Raw genomic sequence first — 26550 nt, forward strand, 5'->3', positions numbered from 1 at the left:
TTTAAATATCCTCCTCATAACGCAATGTCACCTTTGTATTGAACTGTCATTTCTCAACAGCACGGATAAACGGAAAGCCGGATAAAAGGTACACGGATAAACGGCGCTCCACTGTACTCTTAAATTAACGGCGTTAAGATAGGGGTAATTTTAGCCCGATTTGTCTGGCTGGGAAGAGGTACCGTGTATCTCGGGGACTACCTGTACTTGGGGAAAGTAATTTTGTTGCTTGGGTAGCAGATTAATGTTTGACGCACGTAAAAAACGGTCTCCGTCGCCGATCAAAACAAACAATTCCACCGTGGGGACAATTTTGGTGCCGCTTTGCTTTGCGAAATATTTATTTCAGAATATTTGTGAGCAATCTCAAATAAATGTTTGCCATATTTGAATTTTAGACAGGTAAATAATACTTTGTGGCTAGAGTTCAATTTTAAACATCCTCCAAATCGCTTCAGGAAACTTCTGAATATGTTCTATGCAACGAAAGAATATTGATAAACAGTTCAGGCTAACATTGCTATTTTCATTTTAGGTTCTGTTGGTATAAATAACATGGGATCTTTTTCCACCTCCGACAGCGAGGAAGAGCGCAAACAGCGCAAGCACAAGAAAAAGGAGAAAAAGTCCAAAAAATCCAAAAAGGAGAAAAAGCATAAAAAAGAAAAGAAACACAAACGCCACCGGCGGCATCGCTCGTCCTCGTCGTCCAGCGCGGGAAGCGAAAGCGATCAGTGGGTTGAGGCACTGCCAGCAACTACGGATGGCCCCTCCCGACAGTCACCCGAAGCGAAGCTCGAGCGTGAAGATTGGATGAACAGCATGCCGATACCGACGTACAGCCGGGAGCCGAAAAAGGAGGACAAGAAAAACAGTACGCCCGCGGACCAGCAGCAGCAGCAGTACGATCCGAAGACAAGCGTCCGTGAGCTGAATCCGTACTGGAAGAACGGGGGCAGCGGGTTGCCCAGCTTCCGCAAACCGGCCAATGATGAGGATGACTACGACGAGCGGGATGATTACTACCGACGTCGTGCGAACGAGTCACAGCAGCCGCAGCAACAGCATCGGCCTAGTAATGCTGGATGGAAAAAATCCGCTCGAGAAACCACTGCAAATATAATCGCACCAAGGGAAGATGATAAAAGGGTAGAAAAAGAACAGGAAAGCGTGAACAAACCGGATGCTCTCGATGAACAGCTCCTGACGGACGAGCAGTTGAATGAGCTAGGAGCTAAAATCATCAAAGCGGAACTGCTCGGCAACACCGCGCAGGCGGAAAGTTTAAAGCTGAAGCTAGAAAAGGCGAAAGCTTACCGTAATGAAGTGCAAGCGAACAAAAAGCAGCATCCGTCCCTCCGCCATGATCCGCCTGCTCAGAAACGAAGAATAAGCACGGACGAGCCAATCACGTACGTTACCGGCAAACAGGGCAGTGAACGGTCCCAGCGCTTCGACGGTAGGAAGCAGAAACGCTACCAGCAAAATCTACCACCCGGGCCGGATCTGGCCGACAAGTTCCGGTCCGAGCGAGTCGAGAACGACAACATGGACGCACAGTTCTTCAAAGTGTCCGCGAAGATGGGCGACGGCAAGCGATTGGAAAACATCTTCGACCACCAGAAGGCGTCCTCGTCCGCTGCCGGTATGGATGGCATCGAAGAGCGGTCGGTCAAGGACATGAACCGTATGGCCAAGGCACAGGCCGACTGTGAGCGTTGCCTCAACTCGTCCGTGTTCGGTCAGGAGCAGGTCATTTCGATGGGCAAAAACGTTTACCTCGCGATACCGACTTGGCGAGCGCTACAACCCAAGCACTGCTTCATTGTACCGGTCGGTCACTATCCCTGCCTGACGCAGGTCGACGAGGACGTTCATCGGGACATTGTAGACGTGTGCAAGGCGCTGGTGCAGATGTTCCGCAAGCACGGCATGGAGGTGGTATTTTTCGAAACGGTTCGCTACCTGCACCGCAACCCGCACACGTACATCCAGTGCGTGCCGGCGAAGGATTACGAGATGGCACCGTTCTACTTCAAGAAAGCGATCCTCGAGTCGGAGACAGAGTGGGCCATGAACAAAAAGCTACACACCGTGGAGGGGTTCAATGTGCGGCGCACGGTGCCGAAGGGTTTGCCCTACTTTTGGGTGAACTTTAACATGGAGAGCGGGTTCGCGCACGTGATCGAGGATCAGGAACTGTTTCCGGTTACCTTTGCAACGGTAAGTGAACGGGCAATGTTGAACGCTTTTTAGCAGCTGCGTTTAAATTAATCGTTCGCTTTTTGGGTGTTTTGAACAGGAAACTATTGCCGGCATTCTTGGGCTCGATACGCGAGATTGGCGCAAACCGAGGAAGGAGATGAATCCGGCCCAAAAAGTGGAAGAGTTTAAGCGGTGGTGGAGCGAATATGACTCCATTCTGCAAACAAAATAATTGTTTAAGGTTATTCTTCATTTTTTTACGAAATAAAGTGAATTCAAGCAATTTTACTGTTCGTTTTAACCCTATTGGAATAGTTGGCTACCCGGGTAGCCAAATCGATTTTGATTGCTTATTTCTCTGATGTAAGAATCCGATTAACTTGAAATTTGGAAAGTTTATGTAAACTATAGTCATCTTTCAGTTCATCTTTTAAATTTTTCGTAGATTTTTTTAGAAAAATAAACCTGTCGTTAAGAAATATTTTTTGCAATACCCCTATTCCAGGCAACTACCAGGGTAGCCAGCAACTTTGGAGGCTTATAACTTTTGGATTAGTGATGGGTAAACTTGGCAAAAATCCGGAGTCGACTCCGATCCGACTCCGATAAATTCGGAAACGACTCCGCGGAGGTAGTTCCGCCGTCGGCCGAGGTCGACTTGTATAGGAAGTGCACGCGCAAAGTGAAAGAGAAAAAAACACAAAGAAAGGAAATGTCTGATCACAAGCACATTACACCACACTGCTCCCGTTGACTTCGACCAACCTCGATTCCGAACGACTCCGGATGACTCCGAACGACTCCAGATGACTCCAGACGATTCCGACTCCGGGCGACTCCGGATGACTCCGAACGACTCCGAGTGATTCCGGACACCGAACGACTCCAACTCCGGGCGAATCTAGTGGTTCCATTTTGCCGGAGTCGGAATCGGACTAACAATAGTCGGAGTCGGATCGGAGTCGTGGGTGAGCTCCATACAGCACATCACTATTTTGGATAAGTAATCCAAAATCGATGCAATTTTCTGATGATAATTTAATAAAATAATCTTCTTTTTTGGCACAACAAATTTTTTGAAAAAATAAATAAAAAATGATGAAAACTTGTTTTCACTTATCTACAAAATTTCTACAAAAACTGTTCATAACACGTCTCATATTGTTTACAGATTTTTCTATGTCCCATAAAAAAGATAAAGGAGTTTCGATTTGAAAGAAAACCGTTACAACTCACCTGTCGTAATAATCTTATAAAATGCACATTTGCGACAAATGCAAAAACTTCATCAAATTGTCTCTATTGGTAAATTATATTGATTATACATTGTAAAGAGACTGAATTTAAACATCGTGTTTGAAATTTATTTGATGTTGGTGTCTTTCTACCAGCAAGGGTCAAAATATAACGGTTTTTATTCAAATGGAAACTCCTTTATTTTTTAAATTCGTAATAGTACATAAATTTTGAAAAACAATATGCAAGACGTGTAATATACAGTTCTCAAAACTATTAGAGCCATTTTGCTGGGATTTTTTTGTAAAAAGGTGTTACACATTAAAACATATAAAGTGTTGTATTATTTCAAAGAAATCCTTTCAACTTTGAAAGGCTATAATTTAAAAACGGCTGTGAGATGAACCAATCTATGCACCATTATAGAAACTGCAATAGTTTATGCAATTTTCATCACGGTATTGCATCGATATTGACTCACGCATTCAAAAGTTATATGCCTCCAAAGTCGCTGGCTACCCAGGTAGCCCGGTTGCCTGAAACATGATGTTGTTTTGGTTGCCAGTGACAGGGTTAATCGCGATGTCCTTGGGGAAAGTCACACTGTGCGACCCCCGGATGTTGATGAAACGTCAAATAGCTGTCCGCGTTTCACCACTGACAGCGGCTGTCAGAGCTGTCGCCATATTAGCTTCTTTCGATCTCTTTTTCCGGTTGCGCTTGCAAGTGAAGGTACGTTTTGTGGCAAATTTGCTGGAAAAAGTGTGGCAAATGTAAGGAAATGGGGCCGAAAATCGCCATCTCTCGCGATGCAAACGCAACTTGACGGGCTGCGGTTGTGTTGGTGGTGCAGTTAGCGACATTTGGCACGGGATTGCGGTGTAAAAAGCCGAAAAATGTTGACCACCAGTGTGTGAGACGGGTTGCATGTGGCTGCCTGGTCGCGCCGCTGGTGTGTTGTGTGTGTTGTGTGCTGGCTCCCCTTGTCTAACGTGTGCGCGTGTGTGTTTCTCTTATTTTTTAGATGCCTGGAATCACCGTAAAGGACGTTGATCAAGACAAAGTGGTTGAGGGTGTTGCCCTTTTCCTCAAGAAGTAAGTATTGTCTCTCCGGGGTCACACAATCAGCAAATGCTTACGGCTCCACTTCTCTATCCCGCCCCTCACCCATCACGCAGGTCTGGAAAGCTGAAGGTGCCGGAGTATGTGGATCTGATCAAGACTGCCAAGTTCAAGGAGCTGGCCCCGACCGACCCGGACTGGTTCTACGTCCGCTGTGCCTCGATCCTGCGCCGCCTGTACCACCACAGCCCGGCCGGCATCGGGTCGATCTGCCGCATCTACGGTGGCCGCCAGCGCCACGGTGTGCGACCGTCCCACTTCTGCCGGGCCGACGGTAGCGCCACCCGCAAGGCCGTCCAGGCCCTCGAAGCCATCAAGATGATCGAGCGGCACGCGGACGGTGGCCGCAAGCTCTCCAGCCAGGGCCAGCGCGATCTGGACCGCATCGCAGCCCAGATTTCCAGCAAGAAGCGCGAAGCGGCCAAGAAGGAAGCCGCCCAGGTGCTGAAGCTGCAGGAATAAGCGTGTGTGTGCTGTTTTTTTGAACGCCCGTGGGTAAAATCCATTTTTTTCTTGTATTCCGTGCGCGGGAGAGAAAAGAAAACAACACAACTCTGTGGATGAAAGATTGAAACGATGGTGGTGTGGTCAGAATATAAGTTACTTGCTACTACTGTGGACGACAGCGAACCAACATCGCGCTGTCGTTGAGAGTGGAAAACAAATTGGACTCTTCCTGTGTTGTGTGTGTGTGTGTGTGCGTGTTTTACAGTGAGAAATTACGCTAATTCGTCCATTGGTTTCGGTACCGGCCGGTGTCGAGGGTTGTTGTTGTTGTTTTTGGTTTGAAAAAGTCCGTTTTATTCGTGCATGTGAAGTGTCAGCAGCAGCACCGTATTGCCATCAGGTGGAAATTTACACACTAAACACGCTGTGATGTTTAACCTGGTTGCTTGGATTGTACCATGTTGTGCTTTGCAACAAGCTCTTTTAATTTTACTAACTTTTAATTGCCATACTGCCACCGTCCTTAGGGACGGACAGAAGGAAGATTTTTCATAACAAGTCCAGTGGCTACACTAGTGGTGTGAAATGGTCGTTTAGCCTCAAACGGTTAACATGTAAAGGCTTCGATCTTTCGTTGCCACAGGAACCGACTCTTCTGTGATCTTGACTCATTGAATTGGCATGCTTTTACTTATGAAAATTTGCGGAATTTATGAATATATTTATTTTTCCTCTCCATTTACCTTAAACAGGCAGATTATTCTTTCTGAAAATGTTTTATTTAATTGCCCTTTTCGTGGGCTCTCGGTTTCATTTCTTCTTCGTTTTTTGCTTATTCGGCGTTACAACCGGTCTTGGACAGCTCCAAAAATGTCGGAAACCGCTCATTTACACGGAACTTAGTATACCAATACATTATTCCGGTCTTAAGGCGGGCGCCTCCATGCTATTTTGCCACCTATATTTGCTTTTAGGTCTTCCGATTCCATGCCTGTAGTTCGCTCCTAGGGTATGGTGATGAGTAAAGTTGGCAAAAAACTGGAGTCGACTCCGGTCCTACTCCGATAATTTCGGAAGATAGGTCCGTCCAGCATTATCCGGAGTCGTTTGGAGTTGTTCGGAGTATTACGAAGTCCTCGGGAGATGTCCGGAATCGGTCCGGAAACAAAGGCCTGTGTATGAAGTGCACGTACAACGTGAAAGACACGACACACACGACAAAATGAAATGCCTGGTCACAAGCACATTACACCGGATGGCTCCTGTTAACTCCGACCGACTCTGGTCGACTCCGGACGACTTTGACTTCGAACGACTTCGGACTAGTGATGGGAAAAATGAAGCTTTTGTCGGAATCAATTTGGACTACTTCCGAAGTTTACTGGAATTGATTCTGGATAGTAGATCCGGAATCGGCATTTGCTGCGGAATTGGTTTCGGATTCGGAATCGGAATCGAATCCTCAATCGGAATTGACTTGGAAATCAGAATCGGAATCGAATCCTGAATCGGAATTGGCATGGAAATCAGAATTGGCTTCGAAACGGAGTCGGTTTCGGCATCTCCATAAGAATAGGCGTTTGGAGAATCAAAATCAAAAACAATGAATTAAGATTTATTTGTAAACGATTCTCATGGAGATTCCGGGACCGATTTCGCTTCTGAAGCTTATAATTTCAATTCAATAACTGATTCTCATTCCGGAGGTCGGAATTTCATTTCTGGAGTCATTCCTTATTCCATAACCGGGGCTAATAAACTCCTGAGTCAACTCCCGAATCGGAATTCGCTCTGGATTTGATTCCGAGCACGGAATCAGAATCGGGTAGGTCCGATTCCGAGCTCTCACCACTTCTTTGGATGACTCCGACTCCGGGCGGAACTAGTGGTTCGGATTTGACCGGAGTCGGTATCGGAGTCGTGGATGGGCTCCAAAGAGCACATATATAAGAGCGGTATAGCTTGTCGTTCTATCAGCTCCTCCATAGTCCTTCGAAACATACATATCAAACATCATTCTGAACATTTTCCCCTCGAATATGACTAACAAGGATTCGTCAGTTTTAGCCAAAATCCAACAGTAGAGGTCCCAGCTTTATCCGTTGTGGTAGGTTTTTCGTTTTCCATTTCATTGGCTCCGCTGAAATTAAATGCAACTTATTTGGAAATGTGTACTATCACTGTTAAATAATTTTGTTATATTTTGCAACATTATTTTCATTTTTTGTTTGTTTATTTTTGCATTTTTTTTTGTTTCGTATTTTTATTGCAAATTGATTGAGCTTATTTAATGTCTATTTTATTTGCGAAAATTCGCTCTCTAAAATTCAAATATCCAAATTGATAAACAAAAATTGATTAAAACATTTACAGGCGGTCCCCGAGATACACGGTACCTCTTATACGCGGATTCGGAGATACGCGGTTTTCTAAATTTGACAATTCTTTGAGCAAATTGTACTGATTTGACACATTAATTGCAAATTGCCAAATAATTTCCGTTTTGATCGGATGTTAAAAACTATTTAAAAAGGTTTAAAACAGTTATATTCAGTCAGAATAATATCAAATAATTCATAAAGTGACTAAAACCACCCCTTACTTGCAAAATTACACGAAAATTAGTGATATTTTAGCTGGAAATCACGAGATTCGACTTACGCGGAAATTCGAGATACGCGGTATTTTGCGGCCGTTTTCGGTCCCCATTAACCGTGTATCTCGGGGACCGCCTGTATTTAATATATCCCTGCATCAATTGCTTATTACAGTCTTTTTCTAAAGGCAATTCAAATATGTTTTTAATTCTGCAACGGCTTTCTTCTCAGATTCTTTTTCATAACAAATCCTAAAAATTGATAAATGCTATCTAAATGTCCTACACAATGCGTGTTTGAGCCTTAAAGGGCTCAGATCTCTCATACTTGAGTGAAAGATTAGATCTATTCGTATAAACCTCCCCAGATTTGAGAAAAAAAGTTGTGTTACACCTTTTAAATTCGTATACCCAACCTACTGATCAGCAAACGAGGTAACGATCACCAGCAGCTCCTCCAGGAAGCACTGCGACTCACCATACCCCTGCATCTGTATCACCTGCGCTACCGACACACCCTCCATCCCGGGCAGTGTACAGTCCAGCACCGACCGCAACCGGGGCAGATCACGCTCGTCCACCTCCGCCAGCGTGTGCTGCAGCTCGTACTCGAGCAGCCCCTGCGAAAGCTCCCGATCGTCACAGATCAACGAAAGCACTACCAAATCTTCCTCCCCGATCCGTGTCAACCCTCTGATGTCATTTTCGATCGCATACTTGAGCAAACACTTCGCAATCTCAACGTTCCGCAGGATTATTGCCGTTCCGAGGACCGTCAGACCGTCGTTTGCGGTGTGCCGTAAGTTCGGTTTGTACCGTAACACCACGCGCAACAGCTGGACCGAGCTCGTCCTTGCCGCGTACTGTACCAGCGTCAAACCCTTCCCATCGATCGCATCGATCGCGGTGGCATCGTGCTCGAGCAGCATGCCGACGACCCGGTCCGCCCGGTACAGGCACGTTCCGGCGGCAAGCTGGGCCGGCGTTACGCCGTAACTGTTCACCACCGACACGTCGGCACCGTGCCGTAGCAATCGTGCGATAATATCACGCCGTCCGACCATCACGGCCGTATGAATCAGCCGGTTCGCACCGTTCCCATCGTCCAGCTGTAGCACGGACTGGCCCTGCTCGTTGCGCAGCTCGCGCGCAACACACTGATCGTAGAGGTACCGTCCGACCGCGTAGTCTTGCGAGTTGAGCAGCGACACGTGGATGGCCGCCATGCCGCTCTTATCCGCGAGCAGCGGATTGGCACCATTTTCCACCAGCAGCGTCACGAGCTCGAGCGTATCGCGCGGAAAGCAGTGATGGAGCGGTGTTTCACCCCCCTTGTCCCTATAATTAACCGTTTCCGTTAGATCGATGGGGTGATCGATGCTAGCGGGAAGGATATCGTACGCACAATTCGTTTGCTCAATCTGCCAGAAGTGCTTGGTGGCTTTGGGGGTGGAAAACGAAGCGTAAATGATGCCATATTCATTGAGTTTGCTGTTTGCAAAGGTTTGGAAGTCCTTTAAACAGTCTAGCAACGAATCTGGGTTGGTTAGTGCGAAGGAGGTGTCTTCAACCTTCAAAACTTCATCCTCTCCCATTAGCACGTGGAACGTAACCGTTACAGCTGGCGTCTTCACCGTCACCTCTTGCCATGTCATACCCTCCAGCACAGCGCACGATTCCATGCAAACGATCATCTCCTCGCAGCTGTCCCCCGCATTCCAAAGCGGTTGCTCTTCACATCTCTTCCCCGACCGGATATACACAGAGTCCCGTTCAAACACAATGCCCCCTAGCACACCGGCAAACTCCTCTGGCAGCGTGCGTGCCTTCCGGCCCCACGCCAGCAATGTCTCTACCATCGCTTTGTCCCTGTTTTGTACCGCCCGAAACAGTGACGTTTCGTACGTTTTCGATTCCTCCACAAAAGCGATCATTTTCCAGCGATAAAGCACCGCGAGCGCCAGCCGGAAGTGATCGTGATGGATGGCGGGCTGTTGTAGGGTACAGGCCACGTCAACTTTTTTAAGGATCGTTTCCAAGATTGGCATATTTTTGCTTCTTATCGCTTCGTGCAGGGTGGATGAGTTGTCGAGCCAATCGAACCCAAGTCGTTGCAGTGCTCGAATCATTTTGTCCGTTGCCGTCCCGTTGCGTATCGCCACCGTAAAGGGATCTAGTGCAACCGTACCGAACATGTCGCGCTGGATCGTGCCGATGTTGCGCAACAGGTTGTACTGGCCGTGCTTTACCAGCAATAAAAAGGCGCAGCGCTCTTCGCGCACCCCATCCGGGAAGAGTGTATCGATGGGTGCGTTCTCTTCGAGCAGCACTTTAACACAGTTCCACCGCTTCCGGCGTGCTGCTTCGTGCAGGATCTTAGCCAGACTGGTACTGGCCTTCGTTGGACAGCGTGCAAGTAAATGCTTCAACAGAGCCACCTCTCCCTGTCGAACCGCGGCCAGACAGCCCTGTTCAAAGGCAGCGGGAATGAAGTGTGAAAACGAGGGCGTTTCAAGCAAATAAACCCCAGCAGTGTAGTTACTCGCCTGTGCGGCCGTTTTCAGCAGAAACGTGTACGTCGAGGGATCTATCTCAGCCCTGCCCATCATGCCCGCAAAGATGTCGTTCCAGTGCAGCATGATGGCGAGCAGAATGACGGCCGGATGCGGTACGGTGGTGCGCGGTAGTAGCAAATCCGTGATCGCACGCCCACAGTACAGCATCGCATCGCCGAGCGGACCGCGGGATTCCGTCGCGTTAAAGTGCTCAAAGTAGGGCAGCAGCTCGCGCACGCCACGTTCATTGCCGTGCTCGATCAGCTTCTGCAAAATGGGGCCCCTATTAACGACGGCAACGAGATGTACGAAGAGATCAGTTTGGCGCACGCGCTCCATCAGCTCGGGCCAGCCGAACAGCTCTTCCCGAATCACACGATCGCCGGTAGCGATCGTACGATCATAAGCCGACTGAAAGTCGCGCAACTTCAGTGCCATCGCTAGCTGATGGTCAGCATCGTTGCAGCGATCTTGGATCATTGCGAAAAATTGACCCACATACTGTACCATCCGTTGCGCAACACGGCAAGGATTCAGCAGCTCCGAAAGCTCGAAGTAATCCGCCGCCAGAAAGGCAGGGTTACGGGAGCAACAAAACCGAGCCTTTCGAATCTCTCCACCGGCGATCCGGATCGCGTGCATCCGCTCAATATCGCCAGCGCGAAATGCTTCCAAGAGACGTTTCTGCACCGCAACCCACTCGTTGATTTTATCCTCCGTTGGAAAGGAAAAATTAGCCGCCTTCCCCGCACCAGCCCCTCCGCCAAACAGGCGCACCTTCCGGTTGGCAAACACGAACGCATTCACCACGATCTTCTCCATCGAGCTGTCCGTGAGCAGATTGTACGAAAGTGCGTCGTGCGCCAGGAAATTGCGATAATTCTTGCCCTGTATCATCGGCACGCGATGCTTGACGTAGTGGAAGCTGTCCCCAAAGTACCCGACCGCGTACAGCATCTCGCACAGCTCCAGCTGCATGTACTCGATCGCAACCAGCATGGCGGTCGGTAGCTCAAACAGCCGCCTGGTCAACCCGTCCAGCGTGTGCAGCTCGTTCGCCTTGAGCAGTTGCCGCAACTCTTCACGACGTTCGTCGTACAGCTGCTGCAGCTCTTCCTGATCTTTCCTCACCAACGTTCGCGTGAGTTCTTTACTCCAAACGAGCTTCCGCTCCTTGCAGAACGATTCCAGCACCTTCCACTTGTTGTCCACGAAGAACATGTTGTTGTAGTACGGTTTGAGGCGCTTGTTCAGCTGCTGTAACGCTTCCTCGCCGATCGTGCCCGCCTCCATACCGAGCTGCTCCAGTAGCTTTCGCGTGTGCTCGACGTAATCGAACTCTTCCGCACAGTCCATCGAGATGGAACCATTCTTCAGGATGCCCGCAATGACGGATGGATTGTACTGGAGCAGTCGCTTCTCCATCCACTCGATCGTGACCGACTCCACGTGATTGCTGTGCCAGGAGGAGCGCACCTCGCGGTAGAATTTGTTCGCCCACGTCATCGTCAGCTTCCAGTCGAGCATGCGCCGGATCGCATCCAAACTGTCCCCGACAAAGCACGCTCTCCTTAGCTCCGCGTACCCAAAACCATCGTTTTCTTCAATGTGTTTGCCCAGCACGTTCACGATGCTCCGCTTCACAGCGAGCTGGTCCTGCAGCAGCCGAAATTGGGGCGTCTGGCCGATCGCTTCCCTCGCCAGCTCCGCAAACGTGTCGTTCGCTTCTTCAAAGTACGCCCGCACCTGCCTGTAGCAAGCGCTCTGCCGCCGCTCCAGCTCTTCCATATCGCCCACATACACGGCAAGCGAACGGATCTGCTCCATGCTGCTGCATCGTCTCATAGCGCCATAAAACGAGTGTCTTATGTCGGCGACCGCAACGGCATACAGCAGCTGGAAAGCGGTCCGCACCATGCCCAGATGCGAGCGGAACGTTTCACACAGCCGCCGATCGTTGCCATCACCCACCAGAAGCTTCTTCAGCGAAATGCTGTGCGAAAACACCTCCCGCAGCTGCTTGTTCATGTCGGGGAAGAGGGCCGTTAGCATGGAGTCGACCGCGCCCTGTGCCTTGCCGGGCAGGTTGGCCGAGTTGGTCGTGTTTTTGATCGCTTCCCCGAGCACCTGGACGGTGCGCTTCATGCACGCGATGTCGGCGAAGGTGGTCGGGGCGGTGACACGGCGCCGTGCCGTGCCGGCCATCTGCTCGCAGTAGTACACGATCTTGTGCAGCGAGTAGTGCTGCTTGGTGGCGACGTAACACTTGATCAGCTTGCGGCGGATGGTGCGATCGGGGCGCATGAGGTGGCTGAGATCGAACGATTCGCCCGCGATGAGGTCGGCTACGATGGGGCCGGTAGCTTTGCCCTTCTTCCAGTCGCCCATCAAACGGTTCGCCACGTTCTGTGGGTGGGACACGTGGCGTAGCCGTCTGCGTATTTGCTCAATCAGATGCTCTTTGGTGTTTTTTTCGAGCGCTTTTAGTTGGTTCAGTTTTGCCTCGGTCCAAGGTTTATCGATGCGTTTTAGCTTGTCCATTAAATCTTTAATCAGAGCGTCCTTATTGGAGGAACCGATCGTGTCTGCCCGCTCACGCAGCTGCCTCACCACGTGCTCTTTGTTGGGCAGATGCGATTCTCCAATTTTTCCCAACAATTCCTCAATCAGCGCACTCTTCGCTGTGGCATCTTTCCCCTCAACACTCTGCACAATCTCCAGCAAATCCTGCTCCGTTCGCTCGAGATACATCTTCACCAGCGTCAGCTGTCGGCTCACCATGCGCGCAAACTCGATCACGAGACATTTGTTCACCATCAGCCGATACTCCCGAAATTGGCCCGGATTTCGATAGATGGATAGGAAAATGGCCACACAAAAGATTGCCTCCTGAAGCGGAAGATAAGCGAGGAATTGTTTGTGCTTGAGTAGATAGAGATGGTTGTGCAGGGTTTGCAGCCGGTGCAGAAACGGATCGTCAACGTCCGCGTACAGCCCAGTGTCGTGATGCTTTGCAATATCTTCCCAACACTCCCGCACGAGTTCGATGTGCTGCTTCCATTCGTTGGGGTCTTTCGTGCCCGGCCAATTGCCGGCCAGGTGTCGGAAGCCATAGTCGGACAGCTTCCACAGCGTGTAGATGTGCAGATCTTCCGAGAGTTTAACGTTTTTCGCATTTAGTTGAACTAACGCACACGAGATGTGTTGAAATTCTTCCTCCTCCGTCAACTGTCTCACCGCCAGGTACGCTTTGAATATCTCCAACGAATCGTGTCTCAGCACACGGTAGCAAGCGGTTGCATCATCCAACCCTTCGGTCGTTATCTTTATCAGCGCCTCGAGCAGCTCGCGATCTTCACCTGCCTGGGCACACTCGAGCATCGTTCGTCCGTCCCCGTCGACGGCGGCACTATCAAACAGGCCACTCGCGAGCAGGCCACGCACCACTGGCAGATGACTCATGCCACCAAGCTTCACGCACAGATGCAGCGGGCTTTCCCCGTACAGACGCTCAAACTCCAGCACGGTACCGATGGTCAGCTGGCCGATGCATCCTGCCAAAAGGTCGGCATCACCGGTGCTTACCGCTTCGAACACACACTCCACCAAATCAGCGCTCTCCATCTGCAAAGTGACAAAGCGAAACTTGTAGCAGGTTAAATACGCACAAAATTTACACTATGCGCAGCAAACTTACGCCTTGTTATCGCTTGCGCACGACTGTGAAGGAACTGTTTTGGTTTTGCGTGCGCTGAGAACAAACGTCGCTGCCGGTCGTGCCCCCACTTAAGTGACGATCAAGTGGGGTTTCCCACCCCATTCTTTGTAGTGGTGGGGGTAAGAAAAAGACACTGCTCGTGAGCTCTCTTACCACGATAGCGCTCTTCTGGCTTACGCACACCATGCCAAAGTTTCTTTGGTGCGCTTATTTTACGCGTGAAGGGGATTTTTACAAACTTTTAAACCAGTTTAATTCGCAGCGGGTCAATGCGGCCAAGCCATTCGTTATAATTGCGTTGGGTATTCCCCGTTTCGAATATTTCGCTTAATATAGGATTTCGCACAACTTTTTCGACATTTGGGGCACCATTTTTTAATTTCTGATAAAATAAATTAGAGCGTTTCTAAAAATGAGTCATTTAGGATTCTCTAATTAAAATGGATACCAATAATTATTTTGAAACATTTTAAAAATTGTGTTGATAAACTTATGACTCCTTCCTGATATGCTTTCGCGACTATAATTGCAACAAATTAGGGAAATTGTAATTAAATCGTCTTAAAAAGTGACAAACTTCTTACAAATTAGGAAGCAGCTGTTAAATTTGAAGGGAATTTTAGTAAATAATTATAAAAGGAAAATTATTGCAATAATAACAATTTGCCTTAAACTGGTAGAAATGTCCATAAATATATGTGAAACCCCAAATTAATAGTTAATATTTTCTCTAGAAAAAGAACAGTTCATACCTTTTTTACACACAATTTTCGGGTGTAGTAGATTCATTGCAACAATAAACAAGATGTTTTGTCAATACAAACACATACTGATGTTCCCGACACCAAATCAAAACGTTATCACTATTATCAGCTTCACGAGGACAAAGGGGAATCTCATTCTTTTAGCCAGTCTAGCACGAGCGGCGTGAAGTAGGAAATGATACAGTCGGCACCGGCCCGGCGCATACCGACCAGCACCTCCCACAGGACAGTCTTCAGATCAAAGGCACCGATTTGGCCGGCATTCAGCAGCATCGAGTACTCGCCCGAAACCTGCAAATTGTAATAAATTCAACAATTAATTGAATAATAATGGAAATTAGTTGAACAATAATCCTACTTGATAGATGAACAGTGGAAGCTCGGGATAGTCGTCCTTCACTTGCTTCACAATGTCGAGGTAGGCCATGCCCGGCTTCACCATCAGCATGTCGGCGCCTTCCTCCACGTCACGTTTCTATAAAATAAAAGCAAATAATGGATATATTTTACACAACAATAGCAAAAAAGGTTAGCAAACATTGCCCTACCGCAGCCCGCTTCGCTATGCCCTTCGAGCCCGGTGGCAGCTGGTAGCACTTCCGGTCGCCGAACGCCGGTGCCGATTTGGCCGCATCCCGGAACGGCCCATAAAAGCCGGACGCAAACTTCACCGAGTACGACAGCACGGAGCAACGGTTTTCGAGGTTGCTCCCCCTCAGTGCCTCCTTTATCGCGCCAATGCGATTGTCCATCATGTCGGACGGTGCAACAATGTGCGCACCGGCCTGTGCATACGCGAGGGCAATTTCGGCGATGCGCTTAATGCTTGGCCCGTTGTCGATAAGCCCGTCGGCGGTCAGCACACCGCAGTGGCCGTGGTCGGTGTACGGGCAGAGGCAGACGTCGCACGCAATCAGCAGCTCGGGGAAGGCTGCCCGCAGGCGGGGCAGGGCGCGTATCACCGGATTGGTGGCGCAATCGGCACCCGAACCGGTGGAGTCCTAAAAATGAAAATCGAATTAAAAAAAATCGTTTGTTTGTGATTACGATGAGCTGGTGAAAATGAAAGTGTCGATGGTGTGTGTTATCACTGCACTGGGTGATTTGCACATTGAAGCATAACACATTGAAGTTATACCTTGGGCATTTTATCAACCACACCGAAGAGCAGGATCGATTGCAGACCCTTCGCAACGAGCGGTTCCAGGTGGGCCAGCAGGGTGGTGAGACCGTACCGGGCCACTCCCGGCATGCTTGGAATGGGCTGGACTGCGTCATCGTCGTCGCTGGAAAGGGAAAGAAAGCGATGTTAGCCATTGTCACGGCACACTTTGACCTGCAAGTGGGAAGCTTCCTTACACCAAAAACACCGGGTACATCAGGTTGTGCGCTTCGATGGACACATCCTGGCACTGGAGCTTTCGCAGCGTGGGATGGAATATGCTGCTGTGCAGTCTTGCCGACGTCATGGTGCACGGTTCTTCAATCGGGGAATGATTTGCAGATTGTGGAGAATCGGAGAGCGAGAGAGAGCGAGAAAGCGAGCGTCCGGCGCGTGTGGGCAATGAATAGTAAATAGCGAGCGCGACTTTACGCTGGAATCATTGCAGCTTGGCTAGATTGTGTAATTTACAGCCGAGGATCGTGCTTTGTTTGTGTTGGGCACCTGTAGCACGTGCACAACACACACACATACCAATGAGCACGGAAACGCCGGAAGGTTGTTGGGAATGGATCGTGGAATGGAGTTGTTTTGGTATGATATTTGACGGAAACAATGGACGATTTTTAGACTGACACTTGTAACACTTATTAGCTTATTTAATACTGTTTATATATGTAAATTGCACACTTTTCTTTAAAAAATATCAATACAACAAATGTTGCTGTGGTTTGCTTCCTGGTGAAACATCTGTTTTTGACAATCAAGGTGCATGTAGCTCACCTTTCCTTTACTTGCCCTGGCACTAGTGATGGGTAAATTCAACAAAAATTCGGAATCGCTTCCGAATGACTCCGCCAAAATTTAGGCGTAAGAAGTCAGTCGGAGTTAAAGCCTCTCTAAAATATACAAATAACAACTCCGCCAAAATCGGAAGCGGTTCCGCAAGGTAGGTGCAACACTCCAAGCTCGGAACCGTTAAGCCAAAGCCTGAAGTGCTTCAAATCGCCAGTAGAAGCGATAAAATCTAATACAACATTAGGAGTTGATAAGTAAAAACAATGTCTTCTTGATTTACATTTGACTCCTACGGCTCCGAACGGCTCCGGACGGCTCCTGGTGGAATCGTCGGTTTTATTTAGCCGAAATTGGAGCCGGAGTAGCAAAGCCCGCAAGCGATTCCAAGCTGTGAGTGCGATTCCGATAACCCATCACTACTTGACACACGCGCAAGCTGTCATAAAGTGACAGCGCTTTGTTTGTGTTGAATTGTTTGCTTTTTTTCTCTGCTGCGCGCTCTGGTAAACATTTACCAGTTGTGGTTGCATTTTTAACCGAAATTTGTGATAAAAACTCTCATTCCCCAAACGAACGATGGGTGCACAAGTTAATGCTGCCGAGTTGCTGCAGCAAGCGCTCAGCTCAAATATCATACCGAATCAGGAGTTTCTGCTGCAGGGTTCGATACTAGATTCGGCCGCCGAGAATCTGCTTCACCGGTAAGCATCGGTTTGGGGGTTGATTAAAGGATAATGGTTCCTCTTTTCAGATGATCTCTCAATGCAGATGTCCTTGCAGATGCAAAGGACAGTACCAGATTCAGTGCAATGTATAATATTGTCTGGTTTGTGCCTCCACAACAACTCTCGCTCCAAGAGGAGTGATACGCTGAACCAGTATAGAGTCTTCCGGAACCAGATTTTATAGACTCTTTTCAGGTCTTGTCTCACGCCTGAGATATAGACATTATTCGGTGGCGATAAAGTTCGTGAATGTGCGTCCCAGTTTTGGAATGTCCCTTCTTCTTTTCTATGGATTTAGAGGTATATGTATTCCCCTAGAACAACTAGCGCTTCCGCGAGATAAAAAACGAACCTGAACCTGCACCTACTGGCGAGAAAAAGTAGGGCACTTCTTACGAACCGGTACATAAAAAGAACGAGAATGCTTGCGTGTCGGAGCTAAACATATCGTCGAGGCTGGAGGAACCCATCAAACCTCGTGGCCATCCCGCCAACAACATACCCGTGCTTACAAAACTGTCATGCAGGAAATTACCTATATTCCTTTGAGCACGGAAGAACCACAGTTAACGAAAACAATATATTCGAAACTGATCCAAAGACTTCCAGTGACACTAGCATCATGTCGGCGCTGCCTGGAAAGATTCACGACAAAAAAACGAACATCACTGCAACGCTCCGTTCTATTCTTGCTTGTACATGGGGCAAATTCCACATGTAGAACTCTTCAGTAGATGGAATGGTACCACACACCAATCACATGTCAGACGTGTGCAGCTATAGACACGCTCGAACTCAATCAGTTTGCTCCATGTGAACGAGTTAGCGCTACTTGGAGAGCCTTTTGGAAGAGCTGAACGATCGTGTACCCAATCGAAACATTAAACAACAAACAATGGCCAGAAACCGGGCTCGGAAGCTGTACGATTTGGTGCTGACCAACCCGCATGGTTTGCTGATAGATAGATAGATTGATAGATGATGAAACCTACGTGAAAGTCGATTTTATAATTTTTTAACAAGGATTTGGCAAGGATTTGACAAGGAATCCGTTCATGTGGCAAAACACCATTGTGATTGTGAAGAATAAGAAAATTAAATCTGATTTGTATTAGCAAGAGTGCATTAAGACACGAATTTTGCCAATTATTGGGACTCATGATGGTCCAATCATGTTTTGGCCTGATCCAGCAAGCTGCCATTATAGCAAGGACGTGCTACAATGGTACAACGATAATGATGTGAAAATCATATCAGAAAACCTGAATCCACCAAATTGCCGCAGTTTCGATCAACAGACCGATATTGGGAAATAATGATACAATAATTAGAATAAAAGGGAGCAGTAACTAAGGACATCATACAAATGAAGAATTGGCGAAAGCATGAAATTTGAAATGGGAGTCAACAACGCGATGGATTATAACGATCAGTTATAATTCTCACATACGTCTCTGAGGCATGAAGATGGGTTAAATTAAGGAAAACCTACAACAGTAAAATGTATGTTTTGTCTATTTCCACAGATTGCGAGGTCTTTGCGACAATGTGGACGCTAGCCCGGAAACCTTCAGCGATATTGAAATGTGCTTCAGCTTGAAGCTTCCTACAGAGAAGGTGACTCACCTGTGCAACACTTCTCCATTCCCGAAATTACTTACACCTTTTCCGCCATTTCTCCTCCTAGACCCCGGTAATGACGGTCCGTGTGCGTCGTGCGCAGGACGTGGAAGCCCCCCTCCAGCTGCGCTACATCGGTCAACCCGAGCTGGGCGATCGGACCCGTCCCACGCTGGTCCGCAGCAGCCTCGACATTGCCTGCACCCCGCACGTGATCGATTTCCTGACCGAGATGGGCTTCCGGCTCGATTTCGAGTACTCCACCAAGGGGTACATGTTTCGCAAGGGTCGCATGAAGATTACCGTCTCTAAAATCTTGAAAAACATGACCGAACCCATCTCCCAAAGCTATTTGGTGGAGCTGTCGGTGCTGGCGCCCAAGGGCCAGGACGCAATCGCCGAGGATATGCGCATCTTTGCCGAGCAGCTGAAACCGCTGGTGCAGCTGGAAAAGATTGATTACAAGCGGTTCGCCCAAATGCCGTAAAAACAAAAAATAATTCCTCGCTCTTCCGTTTGCTTTATGACTTAGTGTGGTAACGATGCATTGTCTTTTGTGGCTTTATTGCGAAAGTTTTACACCTTTTTTCCCTCTCTCTCTTCAATATACAATTATAAACATTTGCAGGTTTCTGTACAAACAAACAGTTTAAGAAAAGTCCCCTTTGTGGGAAGGATGCTTGACAACCAAAAATATCACAAATTATTAGAATACACAAAGACGGAAGCATTTTTTTGTTTTGTAAAAGATTGGAAGCAAACACCCCTTTTTTTAGTTACTTAAATAGCACGCGACCGGTCCCCCTTTTTTGTTCCTTAAATATTGTCAATTAGTTTGTTTGTTCTTGGTTGAAATGGTAATTATATAGGTTGGCACCTTCTCTTCCCCGCTAATTTAAAGTATGATCATGTGTTAGTTGACCCTTTTGGTCGGTTCCTTCAGCACCCTGCTTCAGACGGGGAGGCGGAAAAAGCGCTAAAAGATCACAGTTTCGGTGCGGCATCAACCCGTGGAAACCGCCAGCAAGTGGATAGTGTGGGACTTTGGGTACTGTGCAGGAATTGTATCGTAATTTGTGTTCGGTAGGCCGTTTTTTGTTTTACGCTTTACATTTCCCGCTCTAGTGACAGCCAGACGAACCGTGCGCGATGCCATACCGACTGCTTGTGCCATGCTCTGCGTCCAACGACGAGGAGTCACGCGGGTAATGCTCGAGACTGGTCGATGCGGAAGGGTTTACCGATTCTGTAACAAAAAAAATAAGGGAAGCGACAGCAACACAAAAAAGGAGAAACAAAATCAGACCAGGAACTTAAAAACACAGAACAGAAAGAGCAACAAAATCAAACCAGAAAAACGACGGGCACAGAAGAACGAGGATGATGGATTGTGGCGGGATTATTGTACAGGAAATGGGGAACTGTAGCCAGCGTGTTCGGAAGGTTAAAAATGTATGCATGTGTGTTCGAATGACGGCGCAAGGGATGATGATACTATACAACTTAGGTCAGGGTTTGATAATTAGAGCGGGTAGTACGCTAAAACAGGCAAAAAGAAACAGAAAAAGATATAAGGGAAAAGAAAAAAATGGCACAACAGAACAGTTCTAAAACCGATTGTCACATACAGCGGATGGACAGGGCGCTGAGTGGCTCATTGCGCAGCTTTCCGCACCTTTTGCACCAATGCAGAATCGTTCAGAAAGCGGAAGGAGAAAGAAAGAGAGAGAGAGAGAGAGAGAGAGAAAGAAGAGAAGAAACAGGACATGATCAGAAAGGACGATTAGACATGACATTTGTGCGTGTGTTGCTAGCAGTGCTGCAAAATGCAAAAAATGCAAAATATCACGTCTGCACGTACTCAATTGTGATAATCAGACGTGATACACAAAACGATTGGTGTGATCAATGCATGCTTCGTGACATTTTTGCGACCATCGCTTGATCAGTCACTCTGTCATGACTTTTTACTGTGATCAGTTCTGCAAAATCTCACTGACATAGTCATGACAAATTCCAGCTGAAACAAAATCATGTCAGCGTCACGAGCTCTATTGTGATGAACAGAGGTGAGGCTCAAGCAGTTGGTGCGACCATCACATGCTTTGTGACATTTTGTGCAATGCACTCTTGGTGATTCTTGGTCGTGATATTCTCTGTCGGTGATCATCAAGATAGTCATGGGAGATATGCGATGCGTGCAAATGGTTCCAAGAAACAAAATGAGCATTGTTTCTCGCTTGATTCGACCCGACAGTGGAACCGCACGCAAAGTATATTCCAAGAATGTTGTGATTATCACCGACAGAACACGTCATGACCAAGTGAGTGGCCAAGAGTTGGATGCTAAACAAAATGTCATTTAGCTTGTGAATGGTCAACCAACTGTTTGTGTCTTACTTCTGATCATCACAGTTGTGTACGTGAGGTGATTTGAGCTTCGTTTTAGTCAAGAGTGTTTTGGTGACTGAAACAGTGGCATTTGGCAGCAGTGTTCACAGTCAGAAAAAGTCATGATTATGCTTGTGGCGGCAGCTTGTGAGTCAGAGTCCCGCGATTGACTCAAGCACCCGCATGTCGTGTTCGGCATGTCATGACGCACTTTCATTGAGTATCAGCAATGAGCATCAAGCTACCACGGATATGTTCATTGGGTTCGTTGATGAGTACAGTATGAACTCACTGGTTGAACCTCGATTCCCTGCCAACTATTGTTTTATGTGCTTTTTAGTTGGCACGTTTTTCCATACAAAAATATTCTGTAATTTTTCTCAGCAGGCCATGAGATTTTTGTGATTTTTCAAAAACTGGGTTTTCCATACAATCGCATGCTTTTTAATTGAACTGTCAGCCAACTAAAGAGCGTTCAACTAAAAAACATGCCAATTAAAAAACGTTCAATTATTGAATTCTGACTGTATCTCGTGATGCTCATGACATTTTGCAGCAGTGCTTGTGCAGGTTGCTAGTGCTACAAAGAGATGAAATGGGTAAGTCGATTGCCCTCCCCCAATCGGGATTCAAGTGAACATTGACACAAAGACGTCACTTTGCTGCCCCTCTTTTGAACCACACACTCACCTTGCTGTAGGCAGCGCGTGGTGCAGATCATTTTCGTCTGGTGCGCCTGTATATTCTCCATGTTCACCTTCATCGAGAGGTGGCCAAACAGGAAGTAACCGAGCCCCATGCCACCGACGACCGCCACAAACAGGTACCCATTGTACACCATCACCGTCAGCATGAGCGCATATCCCAGCATGCTGTGAAAGAGGAAGGTGACGGCTTCGGCGGCCAGCTTCCGGATGCGGCGCGATAGGTTGCTGCCGCTTAGCGGCCCATTGCTGACGCTACCCTCAAGGGAAAGCAGGGTGGCACTTTCGCTCGGTGGACACGAGGCGGATCGTACCCGTTCGCGTGCCGTCCTAGCGCGCACCTTAGCACCGTGGATCTAAAATAAAAAGGTAAAACAAATGAATTATTGAGCGATGGGCTGTGCTAACTCACGATTGTCATTTCAGATATCGTTCGTTCTACTTTGTAAGTGCGGTTTTTTCACCAAACAAAGACGCACGGGGCACCTATCGGTCAATGAACTCGCCGAACGGGCGGAACCGTGTAGCTGCACATTATCTACGGCACACTGCTGCTCTCCTTCTTACCTTTAGCCCCTCGTACGCCACCGACAGGGCGGTCAGCGTGAGACAGAGGGCCACCATTGGTCCCGTACCGTTCACCGTCAGGCCGGAAAAGAACACGTCGCCCACGTTTGAGCCCCACCAGAAGGACATGTGCATCATCCTCGCGTGTGCAGGTACGTTGTGGTGACCGCTGTTATGCTATTATGCTACTGCTACTGCCCGGCTTTGGTCGTCCTCTCCACCGTGAATGCTCAGCCCTGTGGGATAAGCAAAGAAAGAAAGCAAAAGTACGTTAGCGCGTTGGAAGAAACGACACGATAAGGGCCGATACTCATGGGCAGAACGGGGGTGATTTTGTGTAGTTGGAAGGGAGGCAAGGGAGGGAATACACACACAATAGTTTACAGTGCACGCAGCAATCTCTGCTCCCGGCCCGATGATAAGCGTGTGTGTGGTGCGTAACCACAAACGATGACCATCGACCGATTGAGATGGCCTGCTTTTTGTGGCCTGCACTCCACACTGGGGAGGAAGAACTGGTAGTGCTGGTGTACCTACGAAGAAGCCTTCCCCTGGCGTTGTTATTTAACCAACAACGGAAAGTAAAACACAAGGACGGCAATTCAGGTTTTAAAACACACAAGCACACATGCACGCGCACACATTGGTTTGGCCCATTGATCCGGTTTTTGGGGGCATGCGGATTTTTATGTAATAATGCGCCACACCACCCCACCCAATCACTTTGCAGCATCGAGCTTGCACAGCTTACCTTTTGTGGGTTTAATCAGCCTCAATCAAGGGAAAGAACCCACTGGGCGGATGTGCGGTGGTTCATCTACGCTTCTCCCTAATCTCCGTGTGGCACAATAGCAACAACGGTCTTGGCAGTGTGGGCACTTGTGGGGTGAAATGGATACGAGCGCGGGAGGGTGTTGTTGTTGTGCAAACTTCCCACACTCTTTTCTGCTGCGACAATCTGCTTGATGCTAACAAAGCCGTTTTATCCAAACAAAACAACACAAACTGGTTGGGTGGTTCTGTAGCACTTTAGAATCTTTTTCTATCAACCATCTAATTGTGGTGGTTTGATTGGTGAACAGTTTTGTTTAAACCCACACACGGGGAGCAGAAGCCTACGAAACAACACCCCGAAAATGCTGTGCTTGTGTCAGCTGTGTTTTGAAAGAGTGGTTTGTTGTTTTTTTTCTCTTGTGTTTGTCTTTACTTTTCCTTTCGGGTCCGAGTTTTACACCTACCAGTCCCTCACGCCCCTAGTCCCTCTCCTTTTCCGCTCAGCGACGACAGTCGAACGAAATTTGTGCTTTACACGGGTAGAAAGAGAGATGCCATAGAAGACGCGCGTTGTGTGGCGATGTGTTGTTGTTGTCTCTTTCAACCTCTGCCGTCCTTGAGCGGTATTAAGCGGCATTTACACGTAGTGCGTTCGATTTGCTTGAGAAAAGTTTCGGTGGGTTGAGTTTTATTGCAGTGAAATAATTCAACAGGTTGAAAGATTTAAAATACTCGTTGAATCTGTTACTTTTGTGGCAAAGAAATGAAATTACAGTCGTGTTGGGTACATTTTGCCTCTTAATTGCCATTTCTTTTATATTCAGCATACATTTTGTCTTTTTTGCTTCTGTATTTGTCTGATAGGAACTATTTTCTGTTTTATCCTATGTGTATTTGAGCTAATTTGGGACAAATTAAAATTTATAGATAACAAGGCTCGTATCGAGAAGCCTAGGGATTTGGACGATGGTAGGTGCGGATGATGGTTCGAAATTTGGGAACCGGAAACAAACACAAATTGATGTCGAAGCCATGCGGAATCGTTGGGAGCCGCTAAACGGCAGCTGGAGTCCGAGAGTCGCTAAAACCTTAAGAGAAAAACATCTCTGACCAGTTTTTAATGACTAAAATCCCTAAATCTATAGTTTTTTATGCTTTTGGTTAATTTTCTGATTTTGAGAGGTTCATTGCAAGCCATTGAATACTATTAACCTGAATTATTAATTATTAATTGAATAGTGTTTTGGCTGAGTGAGACTCGGGCTGTGTTTTTGTTCTCCGTTTCGTTTCAATCGTCGCGTAGGGTGAGGGGGAGAGATGCAAGATAATAATAATGACACATTTGGCACATCATCTTTTGTGTAAAGGAATGGTTTGCTAATTGGGCCAACATTATTTTATTTTAATATAGTTTTGCCATTATTTTATTATGGGTTTGTGCAGTTTCTAAAAATCGTGGGACTGTCAACGGTTAGACAATTGAACGATACACTAGTTCATTGATCGGTAAAATACGTCTCTCTGCTGCCTAGAAACGGCTTTTTCCTGTGTTCCTGCTCGTCAACTGCAAAAAGAGCGAGATGCAAAAGCGATGGCTGTATCAAATATGACACATTGACAAAATTTTGGTACAAAAAGCTGTAAAACACAACAGAAAGTGAAGCCTCGGATTATCGTAGGATTTTACAAAAGTGACAAAAGCTCTTGATTTAAAAAAACAGCATTTTGTCACGTCCGTTTCCGTGACCTTACACATATTAAAAAAAAACTTTGACATAATTTTACTCTTGGTTTATCAATTTGACTCTTCCCAATTTGCAAATTGGAGCTCTATGGTTATTTTTAATGAATTTGTTTCATTCAGTCACAAAGCTTCCCCTTTACTACGCTGGACCATTTTGCTAAAATTATAATACAACTGCTTTACAAACAGCGTTTGAAGAAATCCGCTTTGGACTTCTCACCAAAAAATATAATAAATGCTTGGCATTATGTGGTTTTTACAGGGTTTCCCACGATTCATTGGTTGGTTCCCATATATTTTTTTGGGCTCGTCTCACGATTTTTTCATCGTATCCCGTAGATTTTTGGTTCGTTCCCATAATGTATTGGTATCATTCGATTAGATATAAATACAATTGAACCTTAAAATTCTGGCAAACGCCCAATAAATCATGGGAACACACCAAAAGATATGGGAAGCAACCACAACATTATGGGAACCGACCAATAAATCCTGTAACCCTGTAATACAGAAATCAATTCAGGAAATCAATTAGAATAATGCATTTTAGCATTATTATCATGACAACCCAAGTGCCACAAATCCACTAAACGACCACTAAACGGCTTCTAAACGACTCAAGTTCTCTACCTAAACGGAATATAGAAAGACTTCGTTTAGCAGACGGCAAACGACTCATGCATTCTAAAAATAGCGAAAAAGCTGGTGGCGCTCTCTGTTGGTGGGATACCCCAACCAGTTGAGCTTCATCGCTTGGAGGAGAGCTTTCTCATTTCCTCTGTACTGTTGTATGGTTTCGCATTGAAGTTATGCATCGCTAGAACTAGAACGGCGATACGATTGTTTAAATACTAAACTCCAACGGAAACCACCAGCACTGAAGCAAGTGAGATTTGAGTAATGGTCGTTGGTGTTGATACCCACGTATCTGACCACACGACCATTCATATAGATTTTTGCTCAGAAAGTTATAAGGCTATATAGCTCATAATAAGATGAAACTTGTCGAAACACATTGCAAGAAAAGGATAGCAATATAATGATGAGTTGTAATACGCCATCTATTGATCAAACCAGTTAGCACGTGGCCACGGAGCTGAAAAAATGTTGAAATTTTTTTCAACTTTATCAAAATTGCTTGTCAACTGCAAAAAAGAGCTTTTCTCGTGGCCGCACCAAAAACATACACAAGAGCGACAAAAAGCTCCAACATCTGAATATCATCGATATTTTGTTTAAGAAGCACTAACTACCCAAGCGCCACAGATTAAGCTTAAACGACTGGAAAATTGAAATCCATAGAAAAAAAATGAAAGCTCCATAGCTTCATTGGTTTGATCAATAGATGGCGTATTACAACTCATCATTATATTGCCATCCTTTTCTCGCAATGTGTTTCAACAAGTTTCATCTTATCGTGAC

At 47.0% G+C, this 26550-nt stretch overlaps 6 protein-coding genes across 13 annotated transcripts; 3 read left to right on the plus strand and 3 right to left on the minus strand.

Moving 5' to 3' along the window:
- Window positions 1-2517, plus strand: LOC120958760 (CWF19-like protein 2). The gene is made up of 3 exons (XM_040381759.2): window positions 1-402; window positions 536-2223; window positions 2303-2517. The coding sequence occupies exons 2-3, from the start codon at window positions 556-558 to the stop codon at window positions 2435-2437; spliced, it is 1803 nt and encodes a 600-aa protein (XP_040237693.2). The 5' UTR covers window positions 1-402; window positions 536-555; the 3' UTR covers window positions 2438-2517.
- A 1560-nt stretch (window positions 2518-4077) lies between these two features.
- On the plus strand, window positions 4078-5228 carry LOC120958358 (40S ribosomal protein S19a). 2 transcript variants are annotated; one of them, XM_040381094.2, is made up of 3 exons: window positions 4078-4173; window positions 4466-4536; window positions 4620-5228. In XM_040381094.2, the coding sequence occupies exons 2-3, from the start codon at window positions 4466-4468 to the stop codon at window positions 5023-5025; spliced, it is 477 nt and encodes a 158-aa protein (XP_040237028.1). In that variant the 5' UTR covers window positions 4078-4173; the 3' UTR covers window positions 5026-5228. The 2 variants fall into 2 exon arrangements, with proteins under 2 accessions (XP_040237028.1, XP_040237029.1); XM_040381095.2 differs by having other exon boundaries at window positions 4163-4214.
- On the minus strand, window positions 5061-13963 carry LOC120956501 (uncharacterized). Its single transcript, XM_040377998.2, has 2 exons — window positions 13859-13963; window positions 5061-13785 (listed from the first exon to the last, which is right to left on the minus strand). Exon 2 carries the CDS (start codon window positions 13783-13785, stop codon window positions 8023-8025), a length of 5763 nt encoding a protein of 1920 aa, XP_040233932.2. The 5' UTR covers window positions 13859-13963; the 3' UTR covers window positions 5061-8022.
- Window positions 13964-14630: 667 nt separating this feature from the next.
- LOC120956502 (delta-aminolevulinic acid dehydratase) lies at window positions 14631-16525 on the minus strand. Its single transcript, XM_040378000.2, has 5 exons — window positions 16003-16525; window positions 15782-15929; window positions 15192-15644; window positions 15002-15118; window positions 14631-14934 (listed from the first exon to the last, which is right to left on the minus strand). Exons 1-5 carry the CDS (start codon window positions 16110-16112, stop codon window positions 14776-14778), a joined length of 987 nt encoding a protein of 328 aa, XP_040233934.2. The 5' UTR covers window positions 16113-16525; the 3' UTR covers window positions 14631-14775.
- A 565-nt stretch (window positions 16526-17090) lies between these two features.
- LOC120957402 (mediator of RNA polymerase II transcription subunit 18) lies at window positions 17091-19593 on the plus strand. Its single transcript, XM_040379600.2, has 3 exons — window positions 17091-17304; window positions 18855-18945; window positions 19016-19593. The coding sequence occupies exons 1-3, from the start codon at window positions 17180-17182 to the stop codon at window positions 19433-19435; spliced, it is 636 nt and encodes a 211-aa protein (XP_040235534.1). The 5' UTR covers window positions 17091-17179; the 3' UTR covers window positions 19436-19593.
- On the minus strand, window positions 19464-23968 carry LOC120957403 (high affinity copper uptake protein 1-like). Of its 7 annotated transcripts, XM_049610162.1 has the most exons (6): window positions 23362-23842; window positions 22611-22846; window positions 22030-22399; window positions 20577-20623; window positions 20299-20487; window positions 20076-20194 (listed from the first exon to the last, which is right to left on the minus strand). In XM_049610162.1, the coding sequence occupies exons 2-5, from the start codon at window positions 22746-22748 to the stop codon at window positions 20452-20454; spliced, it is 591 nt and encodes a 196-aa protein (XP_049466119.1). In that variant the 5' UTR covers window positions 22749-22846; window positions 23362-23842; the 3' UTR covers window positions 20076-20194; window positions 20299-20451. The 7 variants fall into 7 exon arrangements, with proteins under 7 accessions (XP_040235536.2, XP_040235535.2, XP_040235538.2 ...); XM_040379605.2 differs by lacking the exon at window positions 20299-20487; XM_040379602.2 differs by lacking the exons at window positions 20299-20487; window positions 20577-20623; window positions 23362-23842 and adding an exon at window positions 23849-23968 and having other exon boundaries at window positions 19464-20194.
- Window positions 23969-26550: the final 2582 nt, after the last annotated feature.

This window comes from Anopheles coluzzii, chromosome 3, assembly GCF_943734685.1.
Source record: "Anopheles coluzzii chromosome 3, AcolN3, whole genome shotgun sequence".
NCBI lineage: Eukaryota > Metazoa > Arthropoda > Insecta > Diptera > Culicidae > Anopheles > Anopheles coluzzii.

Coding starts and splice junctions, on each gene's coding strand:
- LOC120958760 (XM_040381759.2), top strand. CDS start 556: ATGGGATCTTTTTCCACCTCCGACAGCGAGGAAGAGCGCAAACAGCGC. Junction 2,224..2,302: donor TTCCGGTTACCTTTGCAACG/GTAAGTGAACGG, acceptor TGTTTTGAACAG/GAAACTATTGCCGGCATTCT.
- LOC120958358 (XM_040381094.2), top strand. CDS start 4,466: ATGCCTGGAATCACCGTAAAGGACGTTGATCAAGACAAAGTGGTTGAG. Junction 4,537..4,619: donor GTTGCCCTTTTCCTCAAGAA/GTAAGTATTGTC, acceptor CCCATCACGCAG/GTCTGGAAAGCTGAAGGTGC.
- LOC120956501 (XM_040377998.2), bottom strand. CDS start 13,785: ATGGAGAGCGCTGATTTGGTGGAGTGTGTGTTCGAAGCGGTAAGCACC.
- LOC120956502 (XM_040378000.2), bottom strand. CDS start 16,112: ATGACGTCGGCAAGACTGCACAGCAGCATATTCCATCCCACGCTGCGA. Junction 15,930..16,002: donor ATGTACCCGGTGTTTTTGGT/GTAAGGAAGCTT, acceptor TTCCCTTTCCAG/CGACGACGATGACGCAGTCC. Junction 15,645..15,781: donor TGGTTGATAAAATGCCCAAG/GTATAACTTCAA, acceptor TTTCATTTTTAG/GACTCCACCGGTTCGGGTGC.
- LOC120957402 (XM_040379600.2), top strand. CDS start 17,180: ATGGGTGCACAAGTTAATGCTGCCGAGTTGCTGCAGCAAGCGCTCAGC. Junction 17,305..18,854: donor GCCGAGAATCTGCTTCACCG/GTAAGCATCGGT, acceptor CTATTTCCACAG/ATTGCGAGGTCTTTGCGACA. Junction 18,946..19,015: donor TGAAGCTTCCTACAGAGAAG/GTGACTCACCTG, acceptor TTCTCCTCCTAG/ACCCCGGTAATGACGGTCCG.
- LOC120957403 (XM_040379602.2), bottom strand. CDS start 22,748: ATGATGCACATGTCCTTCTGGTGGGGCTCAAACGTGGGCGACGTGTTC. Junction 22,400..22,610: donor TGGCGTACGAGGGGCTAAAG/GTAAGAAGGAGA, acceptor TTTTTATTTTAG/ATCCACGGTGCTAAGGTGCG. Junction 20,195..22,029: donor CACGCGCTGCCTACAGCAAG/GTGAGTGTGTGG, acceptor TTTTTGTTACAG/AATCGGTAAACCCTTCCGCA.